The following is a 21,875-nucleotide window of genomic DNA, read 5'->3' as shown; positions in this document are numbered from 1 at the left end:
TGACCCACCTCACAGACTTGGTGACACATCAGAAAAGCACCTTTTCTTAACCCAGGACTCATGCCCGATGGCAGGCGTTGCCAGCTGGGGTGAGAGCCTTTGCTGCGGTCGCCTGACCTTTAAAGAAAGGTGGTAGGAGAGATGGAGGGAGCAGAAATCCCTGAAAGATTATTTGTTTCTCACAAACTATATTTAGGCGCCATCGGCAAAACCCAGAAGTGCTGAGTTGGGCTAAATAAATACGGGAGCTTTGTGTTTTTTTCCCCAGAGGAGAACAGGATTAGTAAGTGAAGGGTAAATAGTATTTTTGTTTGACATACCTGAGGGTTTCCATTCCAAGTTGCCGTCTTGAGCTCTCGATGCCGTGATGCCAATGATGGCCCTAAAGCGGCACTGCCCCATCTTGTGAAAATATTTTTTGGAAAAGAAAAGGAGGCAGCCGGCTTACCCACCATGGTACTGCTTGGTTTTGGTTAAACTTTGCATTCTTGAGTCTTTTCATAAAAGTCTGCAAATCAGGATGTTTTTAAGCTGGAAGTAGGACCCGCTGGTGCCACTCCAGTAGCAAAGTCTGCCCCGGGTAGGACGCACAGCCCCGGGCTCCGTGCCTGCCTGCACCCATCAGGGCTGCCCTGGAGGGATGGGTGCTGAGGTGGCCGTGGAGGTTGGGTGGTCCTTGGCTGGTCCAAGCGGGGCTGCAGGGGATGGCGAGGAGGTCACCTCACTGTCTGGAACATGCTTGGGTCATCTTGGGTTTAATTCTTTGCTGTTTTGGATTCCCTGTGCCTGAACCTCATCTCCCCCAGGGGTTGGGTCTGGACTTCCCAGTGGAGTGTTTGTGGGTGGGGAGTGGGGCTGCAGGCAGGTGCCAGGCAGGCGAGGGGCGTTTGGTGGTCACTCACGGGTGTAAGAGCCCTTCTGACCATCCAGGCACAATGAGGAGCAGAGTGACCCATGAGGAAACACCCGTTTGGACGTGAAGTCCAAAGCCTGAGGTGGTGGGAGACAACGGGGCAGAAGGGCTTCGGGTTCATTTTGAGTAGAGCAGAAAATCTGTTGCCCCAAAGTCATCAAAATTCAATGTCCCTCGAGCTGGCTCTGCCAGGACGTCAACGTTTGTCCCACATAGAAATAAGGCACCGGGGTAATTCAGGTCCTTATTGCAGCAGCTTGTCTGCAGTAACTCTTTTCCAGAGAGGGCCAAGTGGAGGTTGCAATGGAAATTGTTGCCCAACGGTGGCACCATGGTAAGAAGATAGAGATGTGGCTGAAGAACTTCCCCCTGGAGCTGCTCCTCTGGCCAGGTTAGAGATGATGGTCTCATAGCATGCTTCACATGGAGAGGAGAAGATGAGGGAGGTAGTCAAGAAGGAACCAGGTCAGGGAGGAGGAGGATGGTACCAGATAGTTTGCAAAGAGCAAGAAGTGACCCAACCTTGGGTAAGAACCATCAGAAAGAGGATTGTCACCTGAGCATGGACTGATTGGGGCCTGGAAAGAGAAGAAGAAATACAATATGGCGTTTCCCAGTGCTGATGAACTCTGTCCAGTAACAGGGAAGAGGACAGTGAGATCTCAGGTACGTGCAAATACTCAACCAGAGTTTGCAAAGACAGGAGACCTTCAGTCTGGGCTGCTCCTGCCTGCTCACTACTCTTGGTCAAACCTTGCTGAAGAAGTTGAATCCAACCCAACCCAAAAGCACTGGAAGTGCTGAAATTCTTCCTGGACCACCCTGATGAGTCCATGCAGCTTGGAGGAAGGTGTCTACATCCAGCTACCACAACTGAGCTGAACTTTGCAACAAGCACAAGGAGGACTATGATCACAGCACCACCAGCATTGCCGGCACACGCACACAGGGCTGGCGGGAGGTCACCTGTTGGGGCACCCAAGGGAGATTGCAGGGTGACAGTGCCTTGAGGTTGCACTGGAGACCTCTGGTTTGACTTAGCAACTGAAAGGGCAGCCTGGACCATTCATATTAAGTTAAAGCCATCTCCAGCAAGTTCCAGTCTTCGCAGCCATCTCTGCTCCTGAGACAGCACGGCGTGGGCTTGGGCTTGGTTCTGTAGGGGTGCTCCTGCTTCCCGGGGGGTGCTTTGACTGTGCCCCAACCAAGGCACAGCCCCACCGTTCTGCCCGTGAGCCCACACCAGCTTGAACCAGTGCAGATGTGCTTGATGTGGTTGGCCCCTGGCACCATTCAGAGGTGGCAGAGCAACACAGGAGCCGTGCACTAGCGCGGGCTGGGGACGCAGGAGCTTTCTGCTAGGCCATGAGCATGTGCAGCCTTGGCAGAGGAAGGGCTTGAGGGTGCTCCCATGCTTTCCAAATTGCCTGGGAGAAGGTTTCTGTTCCAGCCAAGTAGTGGTGCTGGTGGCCAGGGTCCGTGCCTGGCATGGCAAGGCCCTTAGGCGCTTGCAGCAGCCCCGGGGCCGTGGAACTGCCTCCTGGATTGTATTTGCTGGGATTTCAGCTGCTCCTTGGAGAGACACGAGGCAGCACAGATCTGGGGAGCATGGACATCCCAGGGGGCTCAGCCACCGCGGGGCATCCCGGGACCCCCCTATCCCCTCCCGGGTTGCTCCCAGCACCGGTGCTGCAGGGCTGAGCCCCAGCCCACGTCCTGCCTGGCTCCAGGCTGCCCCGCGGTTCTCCCCTTCTCCACTGGATCGTATTTATTTATTTATATGGTGAATGTAATAAAACTCCAGCAGGAAACGGAGGCGATTCCCTGCCATTCCCCACAAGCCAGCCCTGGGCCGGGGCGAACAAGGAGGCGCATTGTGCAGCGCAGACCTGCCTGCCAGCACCGAGCCGTGCGCGGGGCCGAGGGGCGAAGAAAGGGCCGTGTGTGTCTGCGCCTGCACCGGGACCCAGCGCCGACACCCTCCTGCTGGCAGCGGGCGGCTCGGCGGCACCGCGGGATGGTGCTGGAGAAGAAGCTTCATTTGGGGGAGAAAGCGGGGCCGGGGATGAAAGGGCTTCTGTGCTGGCTTGGGCTGTCACCTCAGAGCCGGCTCCCGGCACAAGGCACCTCCTCTGCCCACCCTTGCCCTGCCAGGAAGCAGGGGGTGGGTGCTGGAGGTCAGCTGGGGGGCAGGCGGTCACCCCATGGCCCAGCCTGGTGGCTGTATGACCTGCTCTTCCCAGGGCAGAGCCAGCTGGGAGGGAGCTCCACAGCAGCTGCCACAAACTGCAGATGCTGACATCAGTAGGGTTCAGTGTGAACACCAGTTGCCAAAGCTCACCTGGGTCCTGAACTCCCCCCCAGAGGGGGGTGAGGTGGCTGAGGGCAGGACACGGCTCAGTCCAGCTCCCCCTTTGATGCGGGGGGGGGTGTGGGTGTGGAGGGGGTGGGGTGGTCCCCATGGCCAGCAACATGTGTGCCAGCCCCCCAGAGGGCTGTAAGCAGCCTGTTGTGCTGCCAGCTGCGTTGCCAGCCACATTCACCAGCTAAAATACTGGGGGGGGGGGACACGGACACACGACACACACACGACATGACGATGGACTGCCCAATGTCCCCTCTAGCCAGCTCCCCACCGTGCTCCCAGGTGCCCTCCTGCCCCGTCCCCCGAGGCCCACGGCAGCATGTGGTCCCCATCCCTGTGCCGGTCCCTTGGGCTCCCAGGGCTCCTGGGGGATGGGACATGCCCTGCGCCACGTGTCTCCTGCCTGCTTCATGTCAACACTGCGTTAGCGGGGGTGTCGTGGCCCGGGGACCCTGTGGCCACGGCCAGGCAGGTGGCTGGCCAGCAGCAGGACTGTCCCGCCATGCCACCACCGGTTTGTGGTGGCACAGGGTGCCCACGGCCCCCCAGCTGTGAGTGATGGGGCAACCGGGTTGCAGCGAGCATCCCTGGGGAATTCGTGTCACGCTGTGTCCCTGAGCCCTGACCACCGTGTCCTTGTGCCATGGGCCGGGGCTGTCATCGCCAGGTGACCGGGGAGCTCAGGACACGGAGTCACCCAGGGATGCTGCCACCACCTAGCTGCCTGCTGCTGCCCCGGGATGGCCGGGGGACCCTGCTGGGTGGGTGGGGGTCCCAGGGGTGACGATGGGATGGTGGGGGAGGGGGGGGCATTGAGCACAGCATCCCCCGCACTGCGGCCCCATCACCTCACCCTCGCGCCTGCAGCACCTTCCGCTGCCCACAGCCGCACAGTTGCCTGTTCAGGCAGGGAAGGCAGACACAGGCAGCAGCTCCTCGAGTTACCGAAACCACACACCCAGGGGAAAGGGGGTAAAAAACTCCTGGCTCCTGCAGGAAATGCCTCTGCAGCCCCCTCGGTGGTGGTGCAGTGGCGCGGGCACTGCTGCCCGAGAGCGGGCAGGTTGTGCCGGGGCAGCGGGGCGGGCAGGGACCCCGGATGTCGTCCCGCCGCCCTGGGGGCCACCGTCGCCTTTGGGAAAGGTTTCCTTCCCAGGAATGGGGGGGATCGGGTCGGGCCCTGGCCTGGATAGGAGGACAGGGTGGGGGGGTCTGTGGCCCCTCAGGGACCCTGCAGAGCCTTTGGCAGGGCTGGGGGGTGTGCCAGCCCGTGCTGTGCCAGCCGGGACACTGGGAGCACCGATGGCAGCGGGGTGAGAGAAGGAGGGGACGGTCCTGTCCTTCAGGGGACACATGCCAGGGTCTGGGGTCTCAGCACCAAGGGATGGGGTGTCAGCACCTGGCTGGGGACCAGCAGGACTCCCCAGGACGTGGGGCTGGGGTGCTCTGCGCTCCCTGCCTTGCCTGATGCCACTGGCGCTGCTGTGCCCACGGTGCCCTTCCAGGAGTGGGTTGCCAGCCCGGTGGCACATGCTGCAGAGCCCCATGAAGTCACCAAAATAGCTGCAGTTGGGTGTACAGCGAGTGGGGCGGGTAATTCTCCCCACCAGGGTTCTTGCTGCTATAATTAATGCCGGAATCAGGGAAGAAATGGCTTTTCCCTTCCGTTGGCACTGGCAGGGGCTGGGCAGGATCCGTGCAGCACGGTCACCCATCTCCTCCTGCATATGTCAGGTTCCTCCATCTGTTTTTTTTGGGCACTGTCCCCCACAGTCCCCATCTTCCCACCCTGCTGCCGCAGCGGGGAGCCTGGCAGGTTGCTCACGGAGGCTCTGGGGCACAGAGCACCATGGGTCCCATGGCGTGCACGGTCTGGTGCACACGCGTGTGCATCTGCATCACACGGGGCTGTGCCCGGGGGTAGGAAGAGTTCAGGCTCGAGGCTTGCTCCTGCTGGTGCACGGGAGGCTGTCCCCAGGGAGCCAGTGGCCAGGGCAGGGGGCAGCCGCCCCTCCAGCCGGGTGGGTGCCAGCCCAAGGCCCCGTGGGTGCCCGGCGTGGGGTGCTCCCAGGATGGACCCCCCCACCTGCTCGCCAGCCCATTGGGCCCCAGCACTGGCATCCCTTTGAAATTGAAGCCGCTGGCTTTTCGCACCAGCTATTCCTGTGAAATTCTTCAGGAAGGGAAAATTATCCCCCCCGGATCCCTGCAGGGCTGTGCCATCGCCCTCCCCCCGGGCTGGCAGGGACAGCACTGGGTGCCATGGAGCCCGGGCTTGCACCTGGGCACGGCCTGTGGTCTGTCCTTGCTATTTGGGTTTTCCCTCCCTGCCCCAGCCCCTGCCTGCAAACCTGGCGCTGGGGGAGCTGGGACCACCGAGGGTCCACGGGCTCAGCCGGGCAAAGCCTGCGGGAGGGGCAGGGGTGAGGGCAGCACAGCCGGCACCTCGGTGGGACAGCACCCATGGTCCCCTCCACAGCTCCACCACCCCCTCCCCAAATCCACTGCCCCCCCTGCCCCCATGCCCCCGTCCCCTGCCCTATTGCCCTCTCCCCACCTCCATCACCTCCTCCTCGGATCCATCACCTGCTGCCCAGCTCCATCACCCCGTCCCTGGCTCCATTGCCCCCCCTCCCCAGCTCCATCACCTCCTCCTCTACTCCACTGCTCCCTCCCCACCTCCATCACGCCCTCCCCTGCTCCATTGTTCCCCCCTCTGCTCCATCACCCCCTGCCCAGCTGCATCACCGCCTTCCTGGCTCCCTACGGGGCTGTCTCCGTGGCTGGTGCCAAGGGGGATCCCCAAACCCTGCAACCCAGAGAGGACCCATCCGTGGCTGGACACGAGGGGCACGGCCGCAGCCTCTCTTTACCCTGGGGCGGCAGCAGGGGATTTTTCTCCACCCGTGGCCCTTCCCGCTTTCCTCCCCCTTCCCCTCGCTGAGGCTCTTGCACAGGCTTGCAAGTGCTGTTGACGGGAAGAAAGGAAATGGGGCAAAGCTGCTGCCAGGAACCACAGGCTCCCGGGCTCCTGCGATACGGCCCCGCTCCGCCGACCTGGCCGCTTCCCGGGCAGGATTTCTGTGCAGCCTCTGTGAGCCCTTTCTTCCAGCTATTGATATTGGATTCCCAGCCCAGGGCCACTTCCAAAGCCATAAATCTGCTGTGTTGCTCTACCTGGTGTTCTTGTTTTCACTGCGAGGCTTCCAGACCTGCTGGAGATCTGGGCTTCCGTAGATGGCCATGATGTCCCCATCCCGGTGGCGAGCATCGTGCTGTCCCCGCCCCGGCTGCCCCAGCGTACCCCAGGGGTGCAGGCATGGGCGGGCAGGTCGCTCCCCAGCAGGCACAGGCAGCGGTGCAATGAAAGGGCATGACTTGGCCAAAGGTTGGGATGCTGGTGGCACCCCGGAACCCCCTGGCCCACCACGGTGGGTGGGGTGAAGCTCCAGGAAGGGTTCCACGGGTCCTTTGCTGTCCCCACTGCAGGTCCCTGAGGCTTGGGCACCCCATGGAGCACCAAGGAGGGTGTTGGGGGGGGGGGGAGGGGGAGGAGCACCCCAGGGTCCCACCCCAGGGTGTGGGGCGGAGGTGAGGGGCAGCCGCTCCTCTACATTAAAAGGAGCCCCTTGACTCTGAAAAATCCACGTGTTGCTCTTGGCTGGGCTGTGGCACCTCCTGCCAAGAGAAACAGTTTTACATATTAAAGCAAAATTAAATTAAAAGACATTTATTTGTGCGTTTGCCCCCCCTCCGTTAACCCTTCGCAACCCAAGGGGCAGGGTTGGGAGGTAGGAGGGCAGCCATGGGGGTGAGCCCAGACGATGGAGCTGGCACCCTGGGGTCCCATCCAGCCCCTGCCGGGCAGCCAGAGCTGGTTCTGAGCCGTTTGGGTATTTCCAGGTGATGGTCCCATGGTTTCCTTAGCAAGCGGCTCCCTAAGGGGAAGCCTTGGTGGCAGGAGCTGGGCTTCAGGGTGCCCTGGAGCAGCGGCAGTGCCACCCTTGGGTCCCTCACCCCACGCCAGACACACACCCTGGGGCTGGGGGGGGGTGGGGTGGATGGGATGAGGGACCCCAGGGACATGTCCCGCGGGTGCCACCTCCATCCCAGCCACAGCTGTGGCTGCCAGCTCACCCATGGGTGACGATTTGCCCCCAAACCTGCACCGCACTGCAAAATACCCCAAACCCACCCATTTCTTAGAGCACACCAGGAGGACCCAGGCACGAAGCCCCCTGAAGCTGCTCCATGTCACCTGGACACATGGGATAGTGCTTTCTGGGACACCCCCCCCGCCCCAGAGCTGGTGGCCAAGGGGACAAGCCCCACTCCAGCACCCCAAATAACCCCAAATAACCCTTTTCCCAGGGCCCCGAAGCTGGGCGAGCAATTGCCCGTGCTGGAGGGAAATTCCAGGGCAACAGCTTATCTCCCGCACCGTTACAATAACCGATAAGCAGCTCCCATGGAATTTCCTTATAGCACCGAATCGGGGATGTTTAAATAATGTATGGCTGGGGTGTCAGTATGCGGCTGGCGATTAGGAGCCGCGTTGACAGGTTGTTATGTTGTTACTAAAGAAATCACAGGGCTGTGGGAATGCCTGGGAACAGCGCGGCGCCCGGACCCCAGGCGCCAGCCGTGCCCGCACCCGCCGCCAGCACGGACAGGCACCGGGTGCCGGATGCACCCCAGGCACCCTGCCCGAATGCCCCCCCCCTCCCAGCACAGCTGAGCCGCTGGTCCCTCCCATCACAAATGGGTGCTGGGGATGGCACTGAGCACCCTGCGCCAGGACCCCAGGGCCGAACGTGGGATCGGCAGCTCCCGGACATGGGGGCACCTGGTGGCATCCTCTGACGGTGGCACAGAGAGCAAAGCCCGTCCCCAGGATGCTGCCGCCCTCAGCATGTTTCTAACGCTGGCCCGAGCACCCTTGGCTCCTCCAGCCGGCACAGGTGATCTGTCACCCTGTGAGTGGGACACTGGATTTCGGGGGCTGGCAGTCCCAGCTCGGCCACGCTGACTTGTGACACCACCCGGGAGCTGCCCTGGCCTCGCACATCACCAGTGCCGGGTGGCACTGCCATGCCCGGGGCATGGGGCACGCTGCCCTGCCGCCAGCCCTGGGTGACACCCGGGGACGGAGGGTGCTGGGCAGGGTTACAGCTCTCCCAGCCCATCCATGGGTGCTGGGGCTGAGCCATCTTCCACAGTGCCACCACGGCCCCCGCACCCCATGGTGCAGGCACCCTCCTCTCTGCTCCGTGAGGAGCATGGGTGCACCGTGGCGATGTGAGTTTCCCAGTTCTCAGCAGCAGGACCAAACTGGCACTTTCTGTCCCCAAGCTGAGGCACGTCACCCCGCCAGCCTGCGGGGAAGGAGGTTCCAAGGGCTGTCCCCACCTGCCGGGACAGCGCCAGCCCGGGGTTCCTGTGTGTCAGTGAGCCCTGGTGTGTGCACCCCACGGCCACCTGTGCCCCGTGCACCACTGCCAGGGTGTGCACAGCCGCTCACCCTGAAATGCCGCCACGCTGCAGGCGCCCTGGGAGCAGGTTTGGGCCCCAGCAGCACCCCGGTGGGTTTGGGGCACCGGCGGGGCCACACGTGTTCCTGTGCCCAGGTGTCGGGAGGATGGAGTGTGTGCACACACATGTGCCAGTGCACATGGCTGGTCCCACGGGTGTGCAGGGCCACAGGGTGTGCTGTGCCTGGCCGGGGGTGTGCATGTGCATCTGCACGCGTGTGTATGTGTGCGTGTGCATGTGTGTGCACATGGGCATGTGTTTGTGTGCTTGCATGTGCGTGTGCCCACGGGTGTGTGCCGGCAGGCTGGGTGTGCGGGTGGGGTGTAGGTGCGGATGAGGGGGCACGGGGGGTGTCAGGGCTGGGGGCGAGGGCGCGGGGGGGCGTCAGGGCAGGGGGGGCTGTGATGGGGGGCTGGGCGGGAGGTCACCCCGTGGGGGCTGTGTTGGGGTGTTCACCCGCGGGTGCCCACGCCTGGGGAAGGAGGGAGGGGGAGAAGCCCTTTGCGAGGGGTGTGGGGGTGTGACGCCGGCGCTGCGGTCCCGCTGAGGCTGCGGGTACCGGCCCCGGCCTCGGCACGGGTGCTGGTCCCGGCGCGGATCCGTGTTCCGGATGCAGCTGCGGGCCCCGCCGCCGGTTCCGGGTCCCGGTGCCAGAGCCGGTCCCGGGGCCGGTTCCGCTCCGCAGGTCCCGCCACCGCCCCGCCCCGCGAGGCGTGTTCCCCCCCCCCCGCCCCGAGGGGCGTGTCCCCGCCCGGCCCCGCCCCGGGGGCGTGTCGCGCTGCGGGGCGTGGCGGGGCCGTCCCGGCCGGCGGGCGCTGCCGGGGCTCAGGGGCGCGGGGCGGCGCGGGGCGCTCGGCGGGGCCGCCGCCGCATGGCGCGCGGGGCGGCGCGGGCCGGGGCCGGGGCCGGGGCCGGGGCCGCGGGCGGGGGGAGCAGCCCCGGCGCGGCGCCGCCACCGCCGCAGGAGCGGCAGCCGCGGCAGCGGCAGCGAGCGGCCGTCCCGGGGGCGCGGGGGCGGCGGGGCCGGGCGATGGCGGCGCTGTAGCCGCGGGGCCGGGGCCGGAGCCGGGCGATGGCGGCGCTGCGGCTGCGGCTGGCCCTGTCGGTGCTGTGGCAGCTGGCGGCGGCCGGGCGCGGGCTGGAGCTGGGGGGGCTGGAGGGGCCGCGGGGGCGGGCGGCGCGGTGCCAGCCCGTGGACATCCCCATGTGCCGGGGCATCGGGTACAACCTGACCCGCATGCCCAACCTGCTGGGCCACGAGAGCCAGCGCGAGGCCGCCCTGAAGCTGCACGAGTTCGCGCCGCTGGTGGAGTACGGCTGCCACGTCCACCTGCGCTTCTTCCTCTGCTCCCTCTACGCGCCCATGTGCACCGACCAGGTGAGCGCCAGCATCCCCGCCTGCCGCCCCATGTGCGAGCAGGCCCGCCACAAGTGCGTCCCCATCATGGAGCAGTTCAATTTCGGCTGGCCCGAGTCACTCGACTGCGGCAAGCTGCCCACCAAGAACGACCCCAACGCCCTCTGCATGGAGGCCCCCGAGAACGCCTCGGCCGCCGAGCCCCACAAGGGCCAGGGCATGCTGCCCGTGGCCCCCCGGCCCTGGCCGCCGGGCACCGCCGAGGGCCGGGGACCCAACGCCCTGGGGGCCTGCGACAACCCCGAGAAGTTCCAGTATGTGGAGAAGAGCCTCTCCTGCGCGCCCAGGTGCTCCCCCGGGGTGGACGTCTACTGGTCCCGGGAGGACAAGGACTTTGCCTTCATCTGGATGGCCGTCTGGTCCACCCTCTGCTTTGTCTCCACCGCCTTCACCGTTCTCACCTTCCTGCTCGACCCCCACCGCTTCCAGTACCCCGAGAGGCCCATCATCTTCCTCTCCATGTGCTACAACGTCTACTCCGTGGCCTTCATCATCCGCTCGGTGGCAGGGGCCGAGAACATCGCCTGCGACCGGGAGAACGGTGAGCTCTACATCATCCAGGAGGGGCTGGAGAGCACAGGCTGCACCATCGTCTTCCTCATCCTCTACTACTTCGGCATGGCCAGCTCGCTCTGGTGGGTTGTCCTCACCCTCACCTGGTTCCTGGCTGCTGGGAAGAAGTGGGGACACGAGGCCATCGAGGCCCACAGCAGCTACTTCCACATGGCCGCCTGGGGCATCCCGGCCATGAAGACCATCATCATCCTCACCATGCGGAAGGTGGCGGGGGACGAGCTCACGGGGCTGTGCTACGTGGGGAGCATGGACGTCAGCGCCCTGACGGGCTTCGTCCTCATCCCCCTCTCTTGCTACCTGGTCATCGGCACCTCCTTCATCCTCACGGGCTTCGTCGCCCTCTTCCACATCCGGAAGATCATGAAAACGGGCGGCACCAACACGGAGAAGCTGGAGAAGCTGATGGTGAAGATCGGGGTCTTCTCCATCCTCTACACCGTCCCGGCCACCTGTGTCATCGTCTGCTACTTCTACGAGCGGCTGAACGTGGATTACTGGAACCTCAGGGCCCTGGAGCGCGGCTGCCTGCACCTCCCCGGCCGGCGTGCCGCCAACTGCTCCCTGGAGGCCTCGGTGCCCACTGTGGCCGTCTTTATGCTAAAGATTTTCATGTCGCTGGTGGTGGGCATCACCAGCGGGGTGTGGGTGTGGAGCTCCAAGACGCTGCAGACCTGGCAGAGCCTGTGCAACAGAAAGCTGGGCGTGAGGACGAGGGGCAAGCCCTGCAGCGGGGTGAGCTGCGGTGGGGTGCACTGCCACTACAAAGCCCCCACGGTCATGCTGCACATGACCAAGACGGACCCTTATCTGGACAACCCGACGCACGTCTAGAGCAGGGACTGCCCCCTCCCCGGGGACGGCGCGCCGGGGGAAGCCGGCCTCACGGGTAAGGGGTGAGGAGATGCCGCTGGGGGCCGGGGCAGAGGCTGAGCGGTGGCGGGAGCGGGGGACGCACACTGGCTTGGGGTGGCGAGGCCCGCGGGACCCCCCTGGCACCGCTTGACCCTGACAAGTAGCTGCTTTTTCCTAGAGGTTGTTTTGTTGTTGTTGCCAGATCCAGTGACTCTTCTAACGCTTTCTTTGGGGGGGCGGCGGGGACGGGGCAGGGAGGGGAATAATCCAGTCCGTGTTTATTTAATTCTGTAATTTATTTTAGATTTTTTTTTTTTTTAATCATTAGCTGCGAGGAATGGAAAAAACAATAAACCCTGGATGTGTTATTTCAACCGAGCCTGGTGCTGTTTGGAGGAATTTGAGGGGGTCAAGAACAGCCCCATGGGAGGCCCCCCCAGCTCAGCAGGCCGGGGATGCAGTCCCCATGGCGGGTGTGTGCCGGGCCCGGGGGGCTCTTGTGCCAGCAGAAGGAGGGGGAGCGTGTCGTGCCGGGGTGCTGCCGGCTGCGGCAGGAGTGTGGTACCGGGGGGGCTCCCCCTGCCCAGCTCCCCCTGTGGCTTCCCAGGGGCTGGGTCTGGCGCCCGCTGCCTCCTGGCCGAGGAGGAGGATTTTCCTGCGCTGTCACACTAACAACTCATCTTTTCCACTCCAAGCTCTGTAGGTGATTTGCGTCGGTGCCGTTGGCTGCCGGAGCCTCGGTGCCAGGCGAGGGGGCTCAGCGCTCTGGCAGGCCAGGAGCCGGGGTGATGGGCTGGGGGCGCGGGACCCTGGGCTGGAGAGGGCTCAGCTTTGATGTCCCACGCAGGAGCCTGAGGTGCGGGTAATGGAAACTTCTGGGCAGCTTTATTTAACCCCCGCTCCAGTTACCATCCCGGCTCGCCTTCCCCATTGTCCGGAGGGAAATTCAAGCCTCAGCTGGTGCTTGCCGGGGCTGGCCGGGGGGAGCCGGGGCTGTCCTCGCCGTGGGCTGGCCCGGGGTGCCAGGCGGGCAGCGGTGGTGGGTGCCACCCTTCTCCAGGGCAGGGTGGCTCTGCTGGGGGCACAGTAGTGGGGGGCCGCTGCCCGCCCGGCACCGAGACACCCTGGGGGGAGGCAGCTCATCTCTGCAGAGGGTCCAAGGGGCTGGTTTGCACGGCTGCCCCCAGGGATGTGCAGTGGCTTCCCAGTGCTGGATGGGAGGGATGGCGTCTGCCCCCGCCCCATGGTGGGCAAGGGGCTGTGGGCAGGGCCACAGGCAGCCCTGCTGATGCTGACTTGTCTGTCACCTAACCACCCATCAATTAGCCAGCGTGCAGGCTGGGGCAGTGCTGGGCCCCAAGAAGGGCTCTGAGGCCCCTGTCCCTCTTACCCAGGGAGCAACAAGCCACCGAGGGACCCTCCTTTCAGCACCCAAATTAGCACTCACAGCCCGCCTGCACCCACAGTCCTTGGCCCCCAGCAAAGGCCTTGTGGCTCAGAGTGCCAGCGGGTGCTGTGCCGAAGGCGAGATGCGAGACAGCCCCCCCCACCCCACTGCCCCCCCCAACCCCGCTGCCCCCAGGGGTGCCGGAACAGCGAGAGAAGTTGAGCGCCTGATCTGAGAAAAGCCTTTGGCTCCCCCCCCCCCCCCCGGGAACCGGCATGGCAGCGGAGATGCGAAGGAGCCCGCTGCCTGCGCCGTGCCGGCAGGGAGGGAAGGCCGAGGGCTCAGCCCGGCCTGGGGTGCTGGGACAGACCCCACCTGGCCCCAACTGCTGGGGGGGGGGGGTGTCGCAGCCTCATGGGCTCCCCAGGCTGCCCCAGGAGGGTTTGTTTGGGCTGAGGAAAGGGCCATGACCTGGGCCAGGAGAGTCAACATTGGCTGCGGGACAGGCTCCAAAGTCCAGCGGGGGAAGCCGGGCAGGGTGCAGGGCGGGGGCTGCGTGGGAGGGGACGCAGGTCCATGTCCCTGTGCCAGCAGTACAGCCCGTGCACCGGATCCATCCCCCATCCCCCCCCCCCCAGGTAGCCCCACAGCACTAAGCCCTGAACCACCTTGGTGCACCTTTGGCTTGCACGCCCGAACACGTGGCACAGTGATGGTGCTGGGGCATGCCTGTGTCCCGGCGGGGACGGCCTGCCCTTGAGCACCCGGCACTTGCCAAGTAACTTGCTGCCTCTCGAGTGCTCACCCAGATAACCGGTCCCGCCGGGCCCCAGCTATCCGGCAGCGGTGGAGCCGCCAGCACCCGACCACTGTGCTATCAGCCCTGGCAGCCCGTCCGGCTCCGCTGCAGGCAGGCAGCCCCAAGGCGTGGGGCATGGCTGGGCCTGCTGGGGAGATGGAGCCTTTCCACAGAGCTGGCCCCAAAGTGGAGCTGCCCCTCAGAAGGTCCCTGTGCTGGGGACACTGCCTGTCCCCTTCACACAGCTGCTTTCCATCCTGTGCTGGGGCGGCTCAGCTCTCCTCAGTATCCCCCCCACGCCAAGCTCATCCCTGCATCCCCTCTCCATCCTACTTGGAGCAGCCCCGAGTGCAGCTGAGCACCCAGCTCCGCAGGGCTGAGGTGGCTGCAGAAGCCCCTTTGACAGGGCGAGCAGAGCTGCTGGTGTTATTCCCCTCGCAAGGCAGGATGCTCCCGCCAGGTTTTGAGTCACAGAAGGAAGGTCGCTGAGTTCTGGGAATGTGCTAAAAAAAAAAAAAAAAAAAATCCCAAATTGCCCAGAGTATTAATTGGTTCATGTTAATGATTAAGCCACAAGGAAGCCAAGGGGGGACCAAGCTCAAGGCTGCTCTCCCCCACACCCCTGAGGCCTCCCTGGGCTGTGCAGGAACTCCTGGGTGCCCCACGGAGATTTGCTGCTGGCCAGCCCCAGGAACATGGCAGGGGCAGCCAGGCCAGTGATTGTCCCCCAGCCCATGGTGCCACAGCTGCCTGCCAGCCCCACTCACTCGCCTGCCAGGCATGGGGACAGCTATTTATAGCCCCTGCACAGGACACTAATGCCATGCAGGGACTGCTATAAAAAGCAAGTCTCCGAAAAGGTCTCGGAGCAGATGCTGGTGTGAGGTCTCCACGCTGAGGCCTGGAAACGTCCCAGCTTGAGTCACACTCTGATTCACCCAGGTCCTGTCGCATGCCCAGCAAGCCAAACCACCTCTTGTGTGGAGGGGATGAGGTTGCTCCAGGGAAAGCAGCATCTGTCCATCACCAAGAGCCTTCAAGCCCTCAAACCCACCAGGGGATTTCCTCTGCCCAGCAGAGCTGGACCTGGCTGGAGTGCTCCCAGCTCGGCTCCTGAGCAAGGAGGATGATGATCGCACCCAGGAAACCATCACCCTGCAGGCAGCACAGCACTAGCAGAAACGCAGGCAAAACTTTGACCAACATCATCGTTTCAGAGACGACGGATTGTACATCAGTGCTGGTTCATCACCTCCCCAGCCTGGGCTGCTTCTGATGCTCACCGCATTGGACAGCCCGGCTGCTGGAGAGCGGGCTGGCAGTTGTGCCGTCAGATGCAGCGGGAAGGGGCCTTGCTGATTCCTGAGCTGCAGCCAAGGCCGTGGTTGCAAAGCACACCAACACAACCAGGGCAGCAGTTTTGATGCCATCCAGCCAGGCAGCGCTGGGGTGAAGGAGCAGAGACATTCCAGCTCCCCATCACCCCCTCGTACTCCCTTCAGCAGAGCTACCGGTGCCACCCCGCACGCTGTGCAGGACAACCGTCCCACTGCAGCCTGGGGACAAGGCACCAACAGGGGCAGCCACCCCCAGGACCTCCGCCCCTGTCCCAGCCCTCCTCACTGGGGCAGCCAGAGGCAGGGCCAGCTCCCAGCACACACATCCATGCCAACACACCGCCTTCTGCCCAGCCACCACCCAGCTGCCATACCGGGAACAGAGGCACAGCCCAGGGGCTGGTGCAACCACACCAGAGGACAGGTCTTCAGAGCTGTCAGCCGACCTGACCCAGACACGTGCTCCCTTGATCCCTCGCCCCGCAGCCCCACTTTCCCTTGGGAAGGCAGCCATGTCATGTCTTTGGGGGGCTCTGGGGAAGGCAGCAGCAAGGCATCCCAGGCAGTGCCACAGCAGCAAAGGACTCACTGCAAGCCGGTTTTACAAACACAAGTACATAATGTTTATTTTTAAGTTTCCAATTTATTACAAGTACAGCCCTTAGCAGAAACACCCTCCCCCCAAATGACATTTATTTTTAAAAAAGTACAGTTCCAAAGGTTTCACCGTGTAGGACCTGCAGTAAACGTTCTCTAAGAACAGGACAAAACAAAGCCTCTGAAGGGGACGTGCGAAATACAAACGTCAGTGCTATTCTGTGGGGCAGGGAGCTGAGGCTGGGGAGAGGGGAAGAGGGAAGTGGCTGGAAACCTGCCTAGTCTCTGCAGCCATCGACAGTCCAGAACTGAAACGAATACCTGTTAAAAAAGAAAAAAACCAAAAAAGTTCACAAAACTAGGCCGCAATTTTTAATCGATGATTCTTTTCTTCTCAAATCACAGGAGCTGCAACAGTTGCTTTTGCTTTTCTGTTACAAAACCAGTATGGAGCAGCCCTGTGGTGGGTTTGTTCCAAATTGAAGACTTCTATAATTGAAAGTTCAAGCCCTGATCGTATGATCAAAACCTGTCATGATGGAGAGGGAGAGGTGATAAAAAAACCAAACAACCCACAAACAAACCCAAACACATCCTTTTCTTAGAGAAAAGTCAGTATCTGGGGTGGCAGGACCCGCTGCTGCAGCCGTGGCGGAGCAGCCTCCCAGCACAATCGGGCTGGCCAGCCGGTGCAGGACAGTCCTCGCTGTGCTGGGGGAGCGTGAGGGAGGGGAGCTAGGGAAGGTATCACTATAAAACATGGTGAGAGCGTGGTTAGAGAGGGACTGGGAGACCCCCTGCCAAAAAGTCCCCTGGTGTAACTCCAGCTACTGGTAGGAAAATCAGTTTTAAAGAGGGGGAAGATATAAAGCAAACACGATTTCATATAAACTGTACATGTGCCAAAGCAAGACAAAGGTATCTTACAGGTGTTCTTTGTACAAGATCACAGCTAGAAACAAGCCACTTTTAACTAGAAAATTAATTTAAAAAGTTACACAGAACATGTTTCTGCTGCTCCCCTTGCCCTGGAGCTCCCTACAGAAAACCACGCTCTCCAGTCTGCATCTGGCACTCAGTTCATTCAAAGGGTTACACGGTCATGTGCTGCTCAAGGTGAGCAGGGAGCCACCTGCCTCCTCTCTGCCGTGTACGTGTGAAGAGCTGAGCTCAGGACCCTCATCAGAGCGCAACCTCCAGAGATCGCTCCCCGAGAAGAGAAGGAGGGAAAAGCAAGAGCACCTCAAAGCCAATTGTGTTAGGATGCTGGTGAAAGCCGTATCTCCATAAATGTAAGTGCTTGCTCGCCCTATGCAGCCCTTCATTGGGGGCTCAAAATTAACACCATATAAATATATACATACAAGAACTAGCAGCCCATTGGCCTGATGGCACCCAGTCCTTCCGTGAAGCAACATGATCCCTCCCTGCACCAGCTCAAGGCTGGTTTCACATCACAGGCAGCGGTCCCACCGTGCTCCAGCGCTTGCTGCTCACGGAGGGGAGGAAGCGGCTCATCCCAAGGAAGCCAACAGCGCCCGAGCTGGAGTAGGCATCGTACTCCCCTGCCCAGCCAGGCTCCGGCCAGGCCTTCCCCTCGCCCTCCCACCTTCCCCTCCTAGCAGGACAGACTTGTTAACAGCTTTGTGGATTTTGCAGGAAGCAGCAAGTCATCTCTGCTCACTCAATGGATGACCAAATACTTGAGGAAACTGCAGAAAAATTAAAACTAGGACGGGCCAAAGGGAAGGCTGGATTAAGAGAGAAGTGCCTGCTGCTTCCCGACTCCCTCCAGACAACCCATCCTGCTGCCCGGCAGCACCAGAAGGCCTGCTCCAGCTCTGGCTCTCCCCCTAGTCTCCCCATCCCTCATTTCTTCCTTTTCCGCCCCCGGGAATGTTCAAGGGGCTCTGACTCACTGTCCCCTTCCTGCTCCTCCAGTCCCTGGCATCTGGCAGATAGCTTCTTGCGTTTCCTGCGTGCGTAAGTGTGGCCAGGCAGGTGTTTGTGCACCATGTCAATCAAACACTGTTCCGTCTTCTCCAGGCAGGACAGTACGTGACTCCCGTTCTGGTTGTAGCGCTCAGCATTGGAGAACACCTGCTTGATGTCAGAGAGGAACTCCTGCACCGAGCGGTAATTGCCACAAGAGCACTTGCTCTGCATAGTCTGGAAGTCCATAGGGTTGCTGATGACCTCAAAGTAATCTTCAGCTTCCTCCGTGGTCACTGGCTCCCTGCCGAACGAAGAGCCACAAAGATAGGAGGAAAACGATGGCCCCAGCCGCACACAGCATGGAGCTGCAGAGAAGTGTGTCACCCCCACTCCCTTCGCTCCAACCCGCGCCCCCAGTGCCGTAACAAGCCCAAGCAGCACCTCAACAGCACCACAGACGTGTCAGCCCCGCGGCAACCATGGCCGGTGATTGGAAGGACGGCAGCTTCTCCTGCCCAGAGAGCTGGTCCAGGCACGGGCAGTGCTGCACAGCAGGTATGGCTGCCTTCTGTCACACAGAGTGCCTGGCACATCCTGGGGGCTGCAGAAAGCACCCACCCAGCTTCCCTGCTTTGGCCCACTGCCTCCCACCTTCTCTTACACTTCAGAAGGACCCCACGTCTTTGAGTCCAGCAGAGGACAGAGAGCGCGGTGGTTTCTTCTGGGGCAGCTTCACTCCCTTTCTTCCCATGTGTAACTTGCTTTAGAAACCCTGGTCTTGCAGCCACGAGTAGGTCAGGCAGGACTGCAGCGTGGCCAGCCCGCACCTACGCACTGCTGCGGACAGCCCTGTGCCCACAGAGCACGCGGCCCCCTGCCCTCACCTGAAGGGCCAGCTAAAGCGGTACTTGATCAGCTTGCTGAGGATTTCCTCACACTTCTGCAACTCGAGGTTCTGGCGACGTGCCATCTTCTTTGTTTGAAGGACCTGCCCACACAAAGGATGCTGTTAAAAGGAGGGGAACCACGGCAGGCCTTAGCCTTCAGCAAACAGTTTTGAAGCCAAAGAAGTTGGTGTGTTGGGGTTTTTTTTGTTGTTTTGTTTGTTTTTTCCAATCCTCTTGTTTACAAGCTACTGTCTCAAGGGGTGGTGATATGTGGTAGTGCTGCAGAAACAAAGTTCAAGTCTTTCAGATGCAGCCATCTTCCACAATAATCGAGATGCAAACTGCTGTGCTTTGGGACCTTTGATGCTAACAGCCAAGACATGCAGCAGCAGCCTGAGTTACAGAACAGGAGCCCCATCCAGAAGCTCTGATGGGAAGAGCTCACAAGCAGCCTGCCTTTTCTCTGGGGGCCACAAGCTTTTTCAAGATAGGTTCAAAGACAGCACAGTCAAAACAAGCAGCCAAAGAATAAATGACAGCAAATGCAGAGTGTAAATCCCTGCCTCCTCTGAGCCCCTGGCGGGCAGCACGCAAGAGGCAGAAGGAGAAAGCACCTGTGCTGCTGCACTGACATTGCAGAGCTGACCATGCCACTGCGAATACCAAAGAGCAGCTGATGCCTCAAGTGCTGCTGTCCCTGCACAGGCTGAACATAAGGTTAGCCATTTGCCCAGGGATCCGCAGCAGCTCAGCACAGGAACATCCCCTCAGCTCCGAGCGCACAGCTCACGAGGCATTGCTGCTCAGGGAACGCCAGGTGATGGGAAGGCTCCACAACATGGGGCACTGCTCCTGAGCCAGCTTCGGTCTCTTCCCAGGACAAACAGCAAGTGAAAGAACCCCAGCACAGTCCTCTTCCCCAGGCCAGTGTTTTGTCAAAGACCCTGACCCAGCTGTTCCAGTAAGATTTTCTCCATTTGAATATCCCTCCAAGCTGGCCATGGCAGCCCATGCTGGGCTTGATGGTTTGGTTGCTCTCCAACCTGTAACATGGAGCAGCTAGAAGGATGCTGCAGACCCACTAGCCAGCCCACCACCACCCAGCATAAGCAGCAGGGAGCCCAAAGACCATGACCCAGACCACTCAAGAAAAGTGACAGGATACTCCAGCACTACTGCTGCTGGTCAGCGGACAGATGGCAGAGCTAGCGGAGGCTTGTGACGTGGCCCACGTGGCTAGAGTATCCTCACGTATCCCCTGTGGTGTGTCCCTCCCCAGGACAAACAGCACAGCACGCTGCAGCTCCACCCTGCCTAGCACGCACACACAGGATCGCTCTGTTCAGGAGCATAAGGTTTTATTCTTTAAATGTCAAGTGAAACCTAAACCAGCCAAATTATGTCCTGGAGGTTGGGGAGTGACCGTACGGACAACAACTGTCAGAAAACAGCCAAGGCTGGGGAGCAAGGGTCCAACATTGCTGGCATTCCCTGACCACCCAGGACCCCCTCAGTCCCCCCACCTCTCTGCAGAGACATATAGATACTATTTAAAACCCTTTAACAAGCTGCAGGCTGCCTGCTACTCAAGGGGGACAATGTGTGAAAGCGGCTGGAGAAAGATGCCTGGCATATCTGTGCTCCGTTTGTACCGGGCCCTTAAGGATATGCCTCCTTTGTTAACCCGCCCCCAGCCCAGCCCCGGTTTCACAATACGATTCAGGGTATTTCTTTGGGAAGGGGAGGAAGCGTGACACCTGTTTCGTTTATAACTCATGATGTGAGCAGCCTCCAGGGAGCAATTTGGCTCTTACCAGCTCATCAATGTCTGCGCCGTTGACAGGTGCAGCCCGCTGCCGGGGTCCCCTAGCAGGGTGCAGCGACTGCTTCTTCCTTTGGTGCCTTCCTTGCCTCAAGGAGTACATGGCTGTGCTCTGCTTGCCCCGGGCTGCCTTTCTGGGTCTCACTGAAACATATAAGCCATGGGCTTAGAGGAACAGGTTAACCTGGAAGCAGAGATCACAAGCCCTTTGCCCAGCTGTACACAGCAGGCAGACCCTCGCTCACAGCACAAAGGAGCTGGTGAACCCACCGATGTCTGCAGCGACCCAGCTTCTTGTCAGCCTGTCCTCACTCAGCACATGCTTGTGTCAGCTGTGCTCTCAATACCCTCTCCAGATGAGATATGTGGATAATCGCCTCCTGTCCAAGAAGAGGCCATTGCTGTCTGGAAACAGCCTTCTGCTACGAAGGTCACACACGCCAGCCAACAGCACTGGCAGACCCTCAAGCTCCGAGGGAGACCTGGGAGCTTCCAGCTCCTCTGCTGCAGGTAAGGCTTGCTCAGGGCTGTGACAGCAAGTCCCTCTGCCTGCAGAACCACGTGCTTAGACCCTGATGCATCGAGACTTGCGGGAGGGCAGGGGGAGCAATGCAAAGACAGAGAGTTGTCTCAAATATAACTGCAGCATGCTTTCTGAAAGCGCTGGGAGCAGAAACTTGCTGTTTCCCCAGTTTCCTGCTGCCCCCCCCTTGCTCCTCACTGGTTTGGGGATGGGTGCTTGTCCAAGCATTTACAAGTGGCCCACACAGTGGGATAAGCCAGTTGCTAAGCCCCCCTGAAAAGTGAACTGTGTGCAGGGGGAGGGTCAAGTTACTGCAGCCGGGAGCTGCTCCACGTGCTGTGAGTGGGAAACAATGGGATTTTATTCCCCCAGACCAGGGCTGCTGCATTATATCCCATAGAAAGGCACTTGCCTGTCTGCCTGTCAGAGCTCCACACTGATGGAAATGCAAGTGTGCTGACGCACTCCCTTGTCTTAAGTTTCTCCCCTGACCCCTCTGTATCAGGAGAATGTGTTGGTCGTCTTCCCCAGCCAAGCTCCTTCCACCTGGTCACAAGTGCTTCAGCAAGCTGTATCCAGCACGCTGTAGCACTTCATCTGCGGCCTCTAATCCAGCCCTGCCCAATAAATCATCTCGCCGGGCCCCCCGCAGGAGGGGCGTGTGTCAGGGCAGTGGGACATCTGCCTGCTGTTGCTCCGCTTGTGTGTCAAGCGTGTGGCACGTGTTAAATGTCTGACAATCCAACATTCTACGTTATATCCCTCAGGATAAACGCCATGAGGATTAATGGGTCTTCTCTATTAAAACAAAAGTTTTCCACAGTGACCTTTCCATGTTAATGCTCTTTAAAACCAGGAGTTGCATTTAGCGCTTTATTTTTAGTGACTGTAACCCTCTTTTGCTATTGTTTGGAAACCTTGGCTCAGCTCCTG

The 21,875-nt window shown here is 61.0% G+C and overlaps 2 protein-coding genes across 6 annotated transcripts in view; one reads left to right on the top strand and one right to left on the bottom strand.

Moving 5' to 3' along the window:
- The first annotated feature begins 9,717 nt into the window (after positions 1 to 9,717).
- Positions 9,718 to 12,026, top strand: FZD9 (frizzled class receptor 9). Its single transcript, XM_054847951.1, has one exon. The coding sequence runs from the start codon at positions 9,883 to 9,885 to the stop codon at positions 11,632 to 11,634; it is 1,752 nt and encodes a 583-aa protein (XP_054703926.1). The 5' UTR covers positions 9,718 to 9,882; the 3' UTR covers positions 11,635 to 12,026.
- Positions 12,027 to 15,801: 3,775 nt separating this feature from the next.
- Positions 15,802 to 21,875, bottom strand: part of BAZ1B (bromodomain adjacent to zinc finger domain 1B) — a 50,326-nt gene continuing 44,252 nt past the window's right edge. For 2 of the 5 annotated variants that reach the window (XM_054847122.1, XM_054847124.1), the window contains 4 exons: positions 20,412 to 20,563; positions 18,595 to 18,698; positions 17,695 to 18,011; positions 15,802 to 16,096 (listed from right to left, as the gene is read on the bottom strand). In XM_054847122.1, coding sequence (XP_054703097.1) covers positions 15,990 to 16,096; positions 17,695 to 18,011; positions 18,595 to 18,698; positions 20,412 to 20,563 — 680 coding nt within the window. In that variant the 3' untranslated portion in view covers positions 15,802 to 15,989. Of the gene's footprint in view, positions 18,012 to 18,594; positions 18,699 to 20,411; positions 20,564 to 21,875 lie in introns of all 5 variants that reach the window. The other 3 variants (XM_054847123.1, XM_054847125.1, XM_054847126.1) reach the window with 3 other exon arrangements.

The sequence above is a fragment of the Grus americana genome, chromosome 19 (genome assembly GCF_028858705.1).
Source record: "Grus americana isolate bGruAme1 chromosome 19, bGruAme1.mat, whole genome shotgun sequence".
Lineage (NCBI taxonomy): Eukaryota > Metazoa > Chordata > Aves > Gruiformes > Gruidae > Grus > Grus americana.
Note: the sequence above shows the minus strand (reverse complement) of the source record. Positions and strands in the feature narration are given on the sequence as shown.

Excerpts from the sequence above, each read along its gene's own strand:
- FZD9 (XM_054847951.1), top strand. The coding sequence starts at position 9,883 with ATGGCGGCGCTGCGGCTGCGGCTGGCCCTGTCGGTGCTGTGGCAGCTG.